This window comes from Mustela nivalis, assembly GCF_964662115.1.
Source record: "Mustela nivalis genome assembly, chromosome: X".
In the NCBI taxonomy this organism is placed as follows: Eukaryota; Metazoa; Chordata; class Mammalia; order Carnivora; family Mustelidae; genus Mustela; species Mustela nivalis.
The window spans coordinates 63,003,579-63,015,852 of NC_139040.1; the positions used below are offsets into that span (position 1 = coordinate 63,003,579).

Genomic DNA, 12,274 nt, shown 5'->3' on the forward strand with positions numbered 1-12,274 from the left:
ATAACTATTGCTGGAGCATGGGGTTCTGCTACTCTTAATTTAGTGGGCTGGGGTCAGGGGATACTAAATGTATTATAATGCTCAAGCAGTTCCCTCAGAAGAATTGTCCCATCTGAACTGGCAATAGCACCCTGTTGAGAAACACAAGAGTCCAAAATTATTTCCTTATAGTCCATAAGCTGCGCCTCTTCTGGGACTATTTTGACGGTTCAAGCATGAAAGGTATTCTTTCAGTTCTGCTCCAGACTGCCCTTAGTTATCTAATATCTCTAAAACTATTCCAAGGCCTAATTTCTTAGAGCAGGCCCTGATGTGGAAAATTTGGAGTCATATTCCAGCATAAACCAGCCCAGTCTTTAGGTCAGGAAAATAAACAGGTATTTGCTCAGGAAAATCTGCCAAAGTTTCTTGGGTTTTGGTTACACATTCTAGTCATTAACAATACTCAGTGGAAAAAAAAAAGCTTTCAGTAGCATAATGAAAAACACAAAGTAAATCTACAGAAATTGATTTAATACCATTTTTTTCCAGTTTCTTTTAATTAATTTATTTATTTTCAGCATAACAGTATTCATTATTTTTTCACCACACCCAGTGCTCCATGCAATCCGTGCCCTCTATAATACCCACCACCTGGTACCCCAACCTCCCACCCCCCCACCACTTCAAACCCCTCAGATTGTTTTTCAGAGTCCATAGTCTCTCATGATTTAATACCATTTTTAAAAGAATTCCTATTCTCTTCACTCACCATTTACTCATTCCATAATTTCTAAAAAAGCTCTCCACTTTTTATTCTTCTTTTTAATTAAGACTTTGGGTGCACTTTACTTTCATGTCATGATTCTCTGAAAGAACATACCTGTGATAAGGGACTCATCTACCATAGAATGGCCTTCAATAACACGACCATCCACTGGAAATTTGCCTCCTGGAACAACTTTAATGATGTCTCCGCGTTGTACGAGTTCCACATCCACTTGTTCTTCACTGGATCGGAGTTAAAATAAAAAGCACTCTGAAAATATGCTTCTCACCCTGATCTTTCCATGCAAGTTTATTGGTTCATGTCAAGCCTGTCGCTCCATAATTGTTACCAATGGCAACTAGAACTAACATTTAAGCTGGGAGCTACAGTATCAGTCTGGTTTACTGCTGGGGAATAGCTCAGTACCTGGCACAAAGGATATATTTATTTAATAGTGACTGAATGAATAAATGAAAGCTTTAGAAAATAATATAAGGGGTTTTATTTAACTAAAAAATTTATAGGAAGCCTGGGTGGCTCAGTCAGTTAAGTGTCTGCCTTTGGCTCAGGTCATGATCCCGGGGTCCTGGAATTAAGCCCCACATTGGGGCTCTCTGCTCAGTGGGGAGCCGCCTTCTCCCTCTGCCTGCCACTCCCCCTGCTTCTGCTCATTCTCTCTCCCTGACAAATAAATAAATAAAATCTTAAAAAACAATTTATTTGTTGTGTAAATTTGCCTACATAATTTTATGACTATATAAATAAAAAATACAAAAGAATGAAAATTTTTAAAAAAGAATGAAATCTTATCAAGTCTTTAGCTCTAACTTCCAGTTTACAGGTAACAGGAGCTATAGAACAAGTCAGATGATGCCACAAAGAAGCAAAGAGTTAAATTCAGACTGTGTGATATTCTACCGGACAATTGATGGATGGTTCTCTAACAAGTCACCAGTAAGTGGTGAGGCATGGTGGGGAGGGAGGGCAAACAGAAGGGAAGAGCTGCTCTAGATTAAAAGAAACATGTCAGTCAAATGCTTTGACACATAGACCTTGTTTGATTTCCATTCCAAACAAAGAAACAAAACTTTTGGAGACGGGGTGCCTGGATGGCTCAGATGGTTAAGCAACTAACTCTTGGTTTTTGCTCAGGTCATGATCTCAGGGTGAGATCAAAGCCCTGGAACAGGCTCTAGGCTCTGTGCTCACCATAAGATCAGCTTGAGATTCTTCTCCCCCTCCCCCGCCCCGCCCCCCAGCTGCTCTTCCCCATTTGCTCCTCCCCCAACTCATGCAAAAGCACTCTCTCTCACTCTCTCTCACACACACACTCTCTCTCTCTCTCCACCCTCTCTCTACAATAAATAAATAGCTTTTTAGGGACAACAGGAGAAATGAGAATACAGACTACATACATATTAAGGTACTGTTAATTTTAAGTGCAAAATGGTATTATAGTTACATAGGAATATGTCCTATTTTTAGAGATACTACAGGAACATTTAGCAATAAACCAATATGACTAGAATTTAAATACTACTGTAACAATATAAAGACAGAATGCATAGATAAGTTGGGCAAAATGTGAATAATTGTTAAATCTGGGAGACAGATGACCTAAGTTCATTATACTCTTCTCTCTACTTCTGGGTATATTTGATATTTTTTGTAAGAAGTTAAAAAGATAAGGGGAAATAATGAAAATAAATACCTTAAGAGAATATTATCAGAGTCAAGAGTTACAATAGTTGCTTCCGTAGCTTGTAGTGAAATTAGCTTGGCAAGAGCCTCTGATGTTTTGCCCTACAAATTAAAACAAACATGTTAACAATGCTAAGGAAGTAAAAAGCTCAGGTTCTACCTAAAATAAAGATATAAAACTTAACATTTTCCAAAAAGATAGCTTTAGGAATACTAATTAGTTCAAATTAGAAAATGTTACACTTCAAAAATGTGAAGTCTACAAAATATAAAATGTATTATTAGGTATAATTTAAAAATAAGTGATGTAAATTAAAAGGAAAAACATCAGGAACCCAGGCGCATAAGTCCTTTGCTTATGGACATTATTAGGCAATTCATTTAAGAAGTAAAATACCTGGGTGCCTGGGTGGCTCAGTGGGTTAAAGCCTCTGCCTTTGGCTCAGGTCATGGTCCCAGGGTCCTGGGATCGAGCCCCACATTGGGCTCTCTGCTCAGTGGGGTACCTGCTTCCTCCTTTCTCTCTCTCTGCCTGCCTCTCTGCCTACTTGTGATCTCTATCTGTCTAATAAATAAAAAATCTTTTAAAAAAAATAAGTAAAATACCTGATGTGGAGAAAAATGTTTATTCCTGCTATTAATGGAAGAAATAAAAACAAAAGCACCTCTATGATACCATTTAATGCCTACCAACTTAGCAAGAATTTATACAGGAGTTAATGCTGGTGAAGATGTAGTAAAACTACTTCACTAACATATTCTTACTGCCAAAAGAATGTTATTTGTTGCATGAGCCATGAAAAGATTTATGCCCTTTACTCACATACTTTGTAATTTATCCTAAGATATTAATTCAACAGAAATTACTATTAAACACGAGTATGTTTAATGCAGGATTATCTAAAATTTAAAACTGAAAGCAGTCTAATTGAGAACAAAACTGAAATGGTTTAGTGGGTTATAGCACAATGATTTGACAAAATGTTATTTAGAAAATACCAAATAATTATATCTGGACTGGAAAAATGGGGGGAAAACTTTCTAGTGTTAAGGATAAACTAGTATGTATACAATGTTTGCCACGCTATAAAAATATAAAGGTATGTAGAACAGGATTGGAAAGTAATTTCCATTATAGTGTGGGACTATAAGTGAATATTTTTTCCACCATTATTTTAAATCCTGTGGTCACCTCAATTTTTCCATTAAAAATGTGATGTAAGTAAGTACTTAGCAAATGTTTCTCTCTTGAAATAAGCATGCATATAGTATACTATCTACAGTTTTAATTCCATAAATTTTATAAACTTCTACAGGAATATTTAACTTAAAATTTATAACAAAATAGAAGCATTTCTTTCGTTAACTATATAAATCCATGTATATTTCCAACAACTACTGGTCTAAAAAATATGATCCCTTATCCATCCAAGATTTTAACAAATGTTACCCTTTCTTACTGTACCTTTGCTATATGTTCCAGCCACCGGCCCAGGGCAATAAATACAAATAGCATAGGAGGCGTATCAAAGAAAGTTATAGGGTTTACTTTGGCTCTTTCATACATTGCAACCAGAAGAATAACCAGAGAGTAGGCAAAAGCGATTGTGGTCGCCAGCACAATCAGTACATCCATATTTGCAGTTTTATGCCTCAGTGCTTTGTAGGCCTGAATGTAGAAGTACCAGCCTCCAAAAAACTGTAATAGAGGAACAATAATTATTGCTTTTTTATAAAATGCAGAAATTCACATATATAGCTCAGGAACAAAGATACAGTCTCATTATTAATTTTCTTTGGCTTTTATCTAAACCAGAAACACTAAGGAAGTATTTTAAGCTGAAATAACAATGTCTGTATTTTAGCAGGTCTGTGTGTGTTGAGGCAAACTGCAGCAGAAGTCCTTGGCAGCTGTCCTCTAAGATCCAAGGATATTCTGTAGTATAAAGAAAGTCAGATGATTCTCCGATTTTTCTTTTAGATGTTAGCAAAAACAAGAACTAAGAAAACAATTACATTTTTTTTTACTTTTTTATATATATTCATAAAACTCAGCTCCCCTCCCTAAAATTCAACTTAAGTGGAATATTACAAGCTACTGGAACTGCTGACTGGCTGTTTTCATTGGTAAACTACTGAAAAGCTTATTTCTCATTAGTATGAAGAAACATACTAAGATGTTCTTAAAATCATCATTGCCTTTTACAAGGATCAGAGAACGGAATAGATTTATGGGATGGAATTGTTCCATAGTAAAAGTTTATTTGAAAAGAAGAGTTGAGGGGCACCTGGGTGGCTAAGTGGGTTAGGCCTCTGCCTTCAGCTCAAGTCATGATCTCAGGGTCCTGGAATGGAGCCCTGCATCAGGCTCTCTGCTCAGCAGCGAGCCTGCCTCCCCCTCCCCCTCTGCCTGCCTCTCTGCCTACTTGTGATATCTCTCTCTGTCAAATAAATAAATAAAATCTTTAAAAAAGAAAAAGAGTTGAAAACATACAGAAATTAATGGACATCAGTACCAAGGAGAAATAATTAGAATAATAACATAATATTATAGGGGTGCCTGGGTGGCTCAGTGGGTTAAAACCTCTGCCTACAGCTCGGGCCATGATCCCAGGGTCCTAGGATCAAGCCCCGCATCGGGCTTTCTGCTCAGCAGGGAGCCTGCTTTCTCTTCTCTCTCTCTGCCTGCCTCTCTGCCCACTTGTGATTTCAGTCTGTCAAATAAATAAATTAAAATTTAAAAAAATAATATTATAATTATCATTTATAATTATAATATCGTAATTATAATTATATATAATAATATTAATTATATATTATATATTATATATTATATATTAATTATATTAAGTATATTTATATATTATTCATATATATTTATTTTTATATATTATATATAATCATAATTATGATATTATAATTATCATTTTATTTTATATAATAAATATTAATTAAAATATTTATAAATATACTTAATATAACAGTAGGATAATTAATTTTAATATATTTAATATAGAATATAAATACAAATATAAATAAAATATTTTTAATTATAACTTTAAACAAAGTTATATACAGCAGCAGATATGAATGCTAAATTCATATCTAAATATGAATTGAACTTTTTCTCTCTGCTTTGTTGTTAAACAATATCTTTAGAAGTTAAGTAGAATTTATTATCTACTTTAACCGCTCAGGTTAAGATTATTTTTATAAAGCATCTAGCATAAAATGATCAAACTTCTGGCTAATAATCTGTTTTGCAATTGAAAATAGCCTTGCCTTTCACATTTTGCTATTTTTCGTTATTAACATTTACACTTGCTGACATTTCACTTGCCTGTACAGGTACACACAATAGAAAGGATAGCAAATTCATAATGGACAGTCCTGGCAAGATCTGGCGCTCCAGGAACATAGAAGAATGAATTTTGATCATTTCTTCTTGGCTCATGTTCTTATTATGGTGAAGAGTTGCAAGATGGTGATCCATAGCCATCATATATATCATCAGCCCCATTACAGGAATACAGAAAAAGAGGCTCACAAGGAAGGAGCGTCTCCACCTTACGTAAAAAAGAAACATCATTTTGGTAAGTAGCTGGTGGTTAAAGATTCTATGCACTATAGGGAAATACAAATTGTGACCACTCCACCCAATATAAGGATGACATTATAAAAACTGACATGTCAACAGGATGTTAAATTTGTAATAAAGGGGGCACCTGGGTGGCTCAGTCAGTTAAACGTCCAATTCTTGATTTTGGCTCAGGTCATGATCTCGGGGTCATGAGATCGAGCCCTGCATCAGGCTCTGTGCTGAGTGTGGAGCCTGCTTAAGATTCTCTCTCCCTCTTCCTCTGCCTCTTCCTCATTCTTTCTCTCTCTTAGAAGAAATTTGTAACAAAGAGTCAAAATCTGTTTTTCATTGACACACCAAAAGCACTTACTGTCTTATTTCTCGTTTATGGTCCAGGTGGCTTGCTGATCGATCCTTCTTGACCAAAGAAGCTTCAAAACCTAAGCTCTAAGGAAATTCATTAGAAAACAATTATTTCACTGAATATAAAACTACTACATAGAGAAATTCTAAGACATGGAATGGTCATTAAGAACAATTCAACTCAATTACTGAGAGCAAGTCACTCTGATAATTGCAAAGGTAAAGATATACTCCATTCCCTTAATTACTTTTGTTTATAATCTTTCAACAAAGAAATGAATAGATCCTTTACTCTAGTTAATGTCTAGCCTACTGTTCTCAAACTAGTAAGTAATTTAACTCAAGTGTAGCTATCCTCACTAAGATTCTTTTAAAATATTGTATTTATTTATTTGACAGACAGAGATCACAAGTAGGCAGAGAGGCAGGCAGAGAGAGAGGGGAAAGCAGGCTCCCCGCTGAGCAGAGAGCCCGATGTGGGGCTCAATCCCAGGATCCTGAGATCATGACCTGAGCTGAAGGCAGAGGCTTAAACCACTGAGCCACCCAGGCACCCCAGATTCTTAATATATCAAAAAGTAAGCTAAAGGGACGCCTGGGTGGCTCAGTTGGTTAAGCAGCTGCCTTCGGCTCAGGTCATGATCCCAGCGTCCCAGGATCGAGTCCCACATCAGGCTCCTTGCTCAGCAGGGAGCCTGCTTCTCCCTCTGCCTCTGCCTGCCATTCTGTCTGCCTGTGCTCGCTCTCTCCCCCCACTCTCTGATAAATAAACAAAATCTTTAAAAAAAAAAAAAAAGAAAAAAAGTAAGCTAAACCATCTAATAAGTAATTAAAAAAAAAAAAGAAAAGAAAAAAGCAGAATCTGTTGGTTGGTCAGGCTGATGGTGTTGAAGACTTAATAAAGACAGAATTCAATAATAAAATCATAAATCTTACATTTAGACAAGCATCATCCACTAGTATGGACATACATTAAATTTTAGCTTTGACATCTATCTATCTATCCCCTGAACAAGTTTAGAAAACTGAATAATAGGCCAAAAAAGCACCATACTAAATATGTTATTGAAGTCTTTGCAGATGCAGTCTCTACTCTTCTTCTGTCAGAAAAAGAACATTAACACAAATTTTCCCCAATAAAAGAAAGTACTAAAGAAAACTACACATACATAAGACTCATATGCACATAGACAGTAACATACTCTCTATTTTCAGCTACTAGGGAAAATGCTGCCATCTTTTATTTGTTGGTAGTGTAGCACAGCACAGTGAAAAAAGCAAGCATGCATTTTACAGTCAGAAAGAATAAGCTCGGGGTGCCTGGGTGGCTCAGTCAGTTAAACATCTGCCTTCAGGTCAGGTCATGATCCTAGAATCCCAGGATTGAGCCCTGTGTCCGACTGCCAGGGAGTCTGCTTCTCCCTCTCCTGCCTCCTGCTTGCTTGCTCTCTCTCTCTCTCAAACAAATAAATAAAACTTATTTTTTTTTAAAGAAAGAATAGGCTCAAATCCCAGCTATGACACTTACTAGTTATGTGATTTGGGGTAAGTACCTTAATTTCTCTGAACCTGAGTTTCGTCATCTCTAAAATGAAGATAATAGCACTCTTGTGAGATTAAATTAAGAGTTGAAGCTTTGCAATCTTGGTAACTGGCTCATACTAAATACTCAATAATGCTAGCTTCACAAAGATGTTAATGGCATTATTATCTGTATTAATAGGATCTTATCTGAATATTAATATGCTCCAAGCATTATAACACCAAGGGTATACCATATTAAAACTTGTAAAGCATTGTCACATGTACTACCACTTGATTTACTGAAGAACACGAGATAAGTCTGTGACAAATAAAAGGGTTTGGTCTTTTAAATTTCATACTTAAAAATACATCATTTGTCAGCAGAATCAGATCTATAAATACAGAAAACAATCTGATGATTGCCAGAGGGGAGGTAGATGGGAGATGGGTAAAACGGGTGAAGGGGAGTGGGAAATACAGGCTGCTGGTTATAGAATGACTAATTCATGGGAAAACAAGGTACAGCATGGTAAATATAGACGATGGTACTGTAATAGCACTGTACGGTGAAAGATGGGAGCTACACTTATGGTGAGCATAGCATAACTACTGAGTTGTTGAATCACTATGTTATATTCCTGAAACTAATATAACATCGTTGTGTGAACCATACACAAATTTTTTAAAATTACAGTTTGCTTTGATCTAGGTACAATAAAGCATCTAGCATGATGCTTGCTTTTTTAATAATTGTACTTTACTGACATTTTCTAAATATTTTTAAAGGATTTGTGATTCTACCTTCAATCAACTCCTGATTAATAGTGCCAATATGCCTTTGCCTAACTCTTCCTGACAAAGACTAAGAAAAAAAAAGTTTGTAAACATATTCATATTAAATTTGGGACATGTTAATTGAAAATAATCAAAGGAACCATATTTTTCATTGTCTTTGATACAAACTAGAAGTGATTCAACAGAGTGCTGACTGAATAGGTTAAGAACACAGAAATCCAAAATTTTACCACTTACTTCAACTCTATGGATAATATCCCGGGGACCAATAATTTCTGGGTCATATTTAATATGTGCTTTGTTGGTTGCCAGGGCCACAGAGCAATAGAAGATCCCTCTGTGTTTTGTGAGGGTAGACTCTATTTTATGTACACAGGAGGCACATGTCATTCCTCTCACCTGTTAAAGACAAAGGTTTTGTTATTCAGAAATCTATTTTTCCTCCATTAAACATGAATTATAACATGGGATGAACACAAAAGGTCTTATTTGCACTATTAATATCCTTCAGATGTGTTCACTAGAATGCTGTTTTTGTATAAAATTACATTGAACAATATGGTCCAGCTGCAACAGGATAAAGATTTTTATTTATTAATTTGACAGAGAGAAATCACAAGTAGATGGAGAGGCAGCCAGAGACAGAGAGAGGGAAGCAGGCTCCCTGCTGAGCAGAGGGCCCGATGCGGGACTCGATCCCAGGACCCTGAGATCATGACCTGAGCCGAAGGCAGTGGCTTAACCCACTGAGCCACCCAGGCGCCCTGCAACAGGTTAAATAGAAGAGGATCTCATTAAGTCAGTCTCTCTCTTCCTGTCACTACACGTGTTATCACTACTCAGTGATAAAGGATCAATCATTTCTTCTACTCAATGTCTTGTTTCTCCCTAGATTTCTTAGTCTTCAGTATTACTTTTATCAAAGGTTAATGGATGACAAAAGTATTATACCTTTGTCTAAAAATGTATTTTGCCTTATGTCTTGGGGGAGGTTATAGTTCAGCTTAGTATTAAACTCTAAAATGGAGGGGTGCCTGGGTGGCTCAGTGGGTTAAAGCCTCTGCATTTGGCTTAGGTCGTGATCCCAGGGTCCTGATATCAAGCCCCACTTTGGGTTTTCTGCTCAGCAGGGAGCCTGCTTCCCTTCCTCTCTCTCTGCCTGCCTCTCTGCCTACTTCTGATCTCTGTCTCTCAAATAAATAAATAAATAAAAATAATTTTAAAAATTCTAAAATGGAATAGCAACACTTCTGGAATGACTGTGTGTACAGCTCAGCAAATCCCTCCCCCCAAAAGCAATGATAAATTGAACAAAAGTTCAAAAAACAGCCCTTAAAGACTCTGGGAAGTGATTAAAGGATATATAACAAATTACAGTTTTTATTCAAGAATATCTACTGAAAGAATATAAGTAATGGTGTACTAAAGGCCTTTGAAAATTATCTCCTCCATAAAAACAATGAAAAAACTGGCAAAAACTGACAAAACTAACTTTTTGTGAAATTTGGAAATTAAATAAAAGATTCTGGCAATCCAGGAAGCATGTATTCAAGAAAATCAGATGGTGGCTCAGTTAAGTGACTGACTCGATTTTGGCTCAGGCCATGAACTCAGGTTCCTGGGATCGAGTGCCATGTCAGGCTCTACACTCGCCAGGCAGTCCATGTGAGGATTCTCTCTCTCCTCCTCCCTCAGTTTTTCCCCCACCTTGCACTCTCTAAAATAAATAAATCGTTTAAGAAAAAAAATAATTAAAGGGAGGAAAGGAAGCAAGATGGAGGAGGAGTAGGAGACTGAAATAGCATGAGGTCCCAGGAGTTCAGCTAGATATCAAACCATTCTGAACACCTACAAACTCCACAGGAGATAGAAGAGAAGAGCAGCAATTCTAGGAACAGAAAATCAAACACTTTCTGGAAGGTAGGATGTGTGGAGAAGTGAATCCAAAGTGAGGGAAGATAGACTGTGGGGGAGGGGCTGGCTCCTTGCAAGTGGTGGAGCAGCAGAGCACAAAATCAGAACTTTTAGAAGTCTGCTCCTCTGAGGGATGTCGCTCCAGAGGCTAAGTGGGGGTGAAGCCCTCGCAGGGGCAGTGTGGTCTCAGGAACCGCGGGGCCACAGAAAGACCTGGGGTGTCTGAGTGTGGCAGGGCTGCCAGGTATCAGAGCAGAGAAGTTGGCAACAGAGATGGAGCCAGAGCCAAGGAGTGAGCTCTAAGCTCGGGGTTACCTTAAACAGTGACCCAAGGCATGGTTGGGCCATTGCTCCTCAAGCAGGGACACCACAAATGGCAGATCCAGAGAGACCCCCTCTTTCCTCCTCCAGGAGGAGCAGCATGAGAGCATGCTACAGGAATCTGCTGGATTTGGAAACTCCAAACGGGGCCATGCACCGGAGACAGAAATGCTCAAAGGCCAGGTAAGCACAGACTGGCTGGAGACCAGGGAGACTGAAGGGATTGACTGCGTCTCACGGAAGGCACATTGAGAGTGGGGGCCCGAGCTCTGGGCTCCTCTGGGGCCAGGGATTGGGAGCCTGCCATCATCATTCCCATCCTCCAAAGCTTTATGAAAAGTGATCAGGTAACAAAAGCTCCAAGAGCTAACCCAAGCAGATTACTTAGGCTGGCCCCTGCCAAGGGTGGTGCAATTCCACTTCAGACAAAGACATTTGAGAATAACTGAAACAGGCCCCTCCCCAAAAAGATCAAAAAGAACATCCAGCCAAGACCGAATTCAATGAGAACTGTGGAACTACAGAGTTAGGGGAAAGCAACACAGAGAATTCATGGCTTTTCCCCCCATGATCTTTTAGTCTTGCAAAGTTAAATTGCTTTTATTTTATTTTTCCAGATTCTACTTTTTATAACTTTTCCTCTTTCCTCTTCTAATATTTTTAAACTATTTTATCTTATCAATATCTTTTTTAAAAATCTTTTTTAAATTTTCAGTTATACTCCTATTTTATCCCTTCGCTGTATTTAAAATTATTTTTTGAATACATATAGCTCTTTTTTCTTTAAAATTTTGGGATACAATTTCTTCTAATAGATCAAAATATACCCTAAATCTAGCATCCAGCCTGATCACATTCTCTCCTCTTTTTTTCATTTCCAACCAACTTCTCTTATCAGTTCCTTTTTTAGAATCTTTATAAATTTTCATCTTTATATTCATATTCCATCCCTTCATCATGTTTACCCTTATGTTTGTATATACATAGGTATTTCTTTCCTTAATATTTGGGAGGCAGTTTTTATTAAGAGACCAGAATACACCCAAAATCAAGTGGGTGGCCCTGTTCTATTCAACAGTCTAATATATATATATATATATATATTTATAAAAAACAAGAAAATAAAAATACATATATGTATTTTACATAAAATAAAATACATAAAATAAAATATTTTACATAAAATTAAAATTTTAAATAAAAATAATATTTTACATAAAATAAAATATTTTACATAAAATAAAAATACATATATGTATTTTTATTTTCTATTTTTAAATTTTTCTCCCCTTTCTTCTCCCCCCAGTTTCAGGTCTCTTCTGATTTGG

General features: G+C 36.9%; 1 protein-coding gene across 5 annotated transcripts in view; it reads right to left on the reverse strand.

Moving 5' to 3' along the window:
• ATP7A (ATPase copper transporting alpha) overlaps window positions 1-12,274 on the reverse strand; it is a 194,579-nt gene that overhangs the window by 40,924 nt on the left and 141,381 nt on the right. For all 5 annotated transcript variants that reach the window (XM_082716018.1, XM_082716017.1, XM_082716020.1 and 2 more), the window contains 6 exons: window positions 8,949-9,110; window positions 6,400-6,476; window positions 5,790-6,015; window positions 3,915-4,148; window positions 2,460-2,551; window positions 863-990 (listed from right to left, as the gene is read on the reverse strand). In XM_082716018.1, the coding sequence (XP_082572144.1) occupies window positions 863-990; window positions 2,460-2,551; window positions 3,915-4,148; window positions 5,790-6,015; window positions 6,400-6,476; window positions 8,949-9,110 (919 nt within the window). The remainder of the gene's footprint in view (window positions 1-862; window positions 991-2,459; window positions 2,552-3,914; window positions 4,149-5,789; window positions 6,016-6,399; window positions 6,477-8,948; window positions 9,111-12,274) is intronic.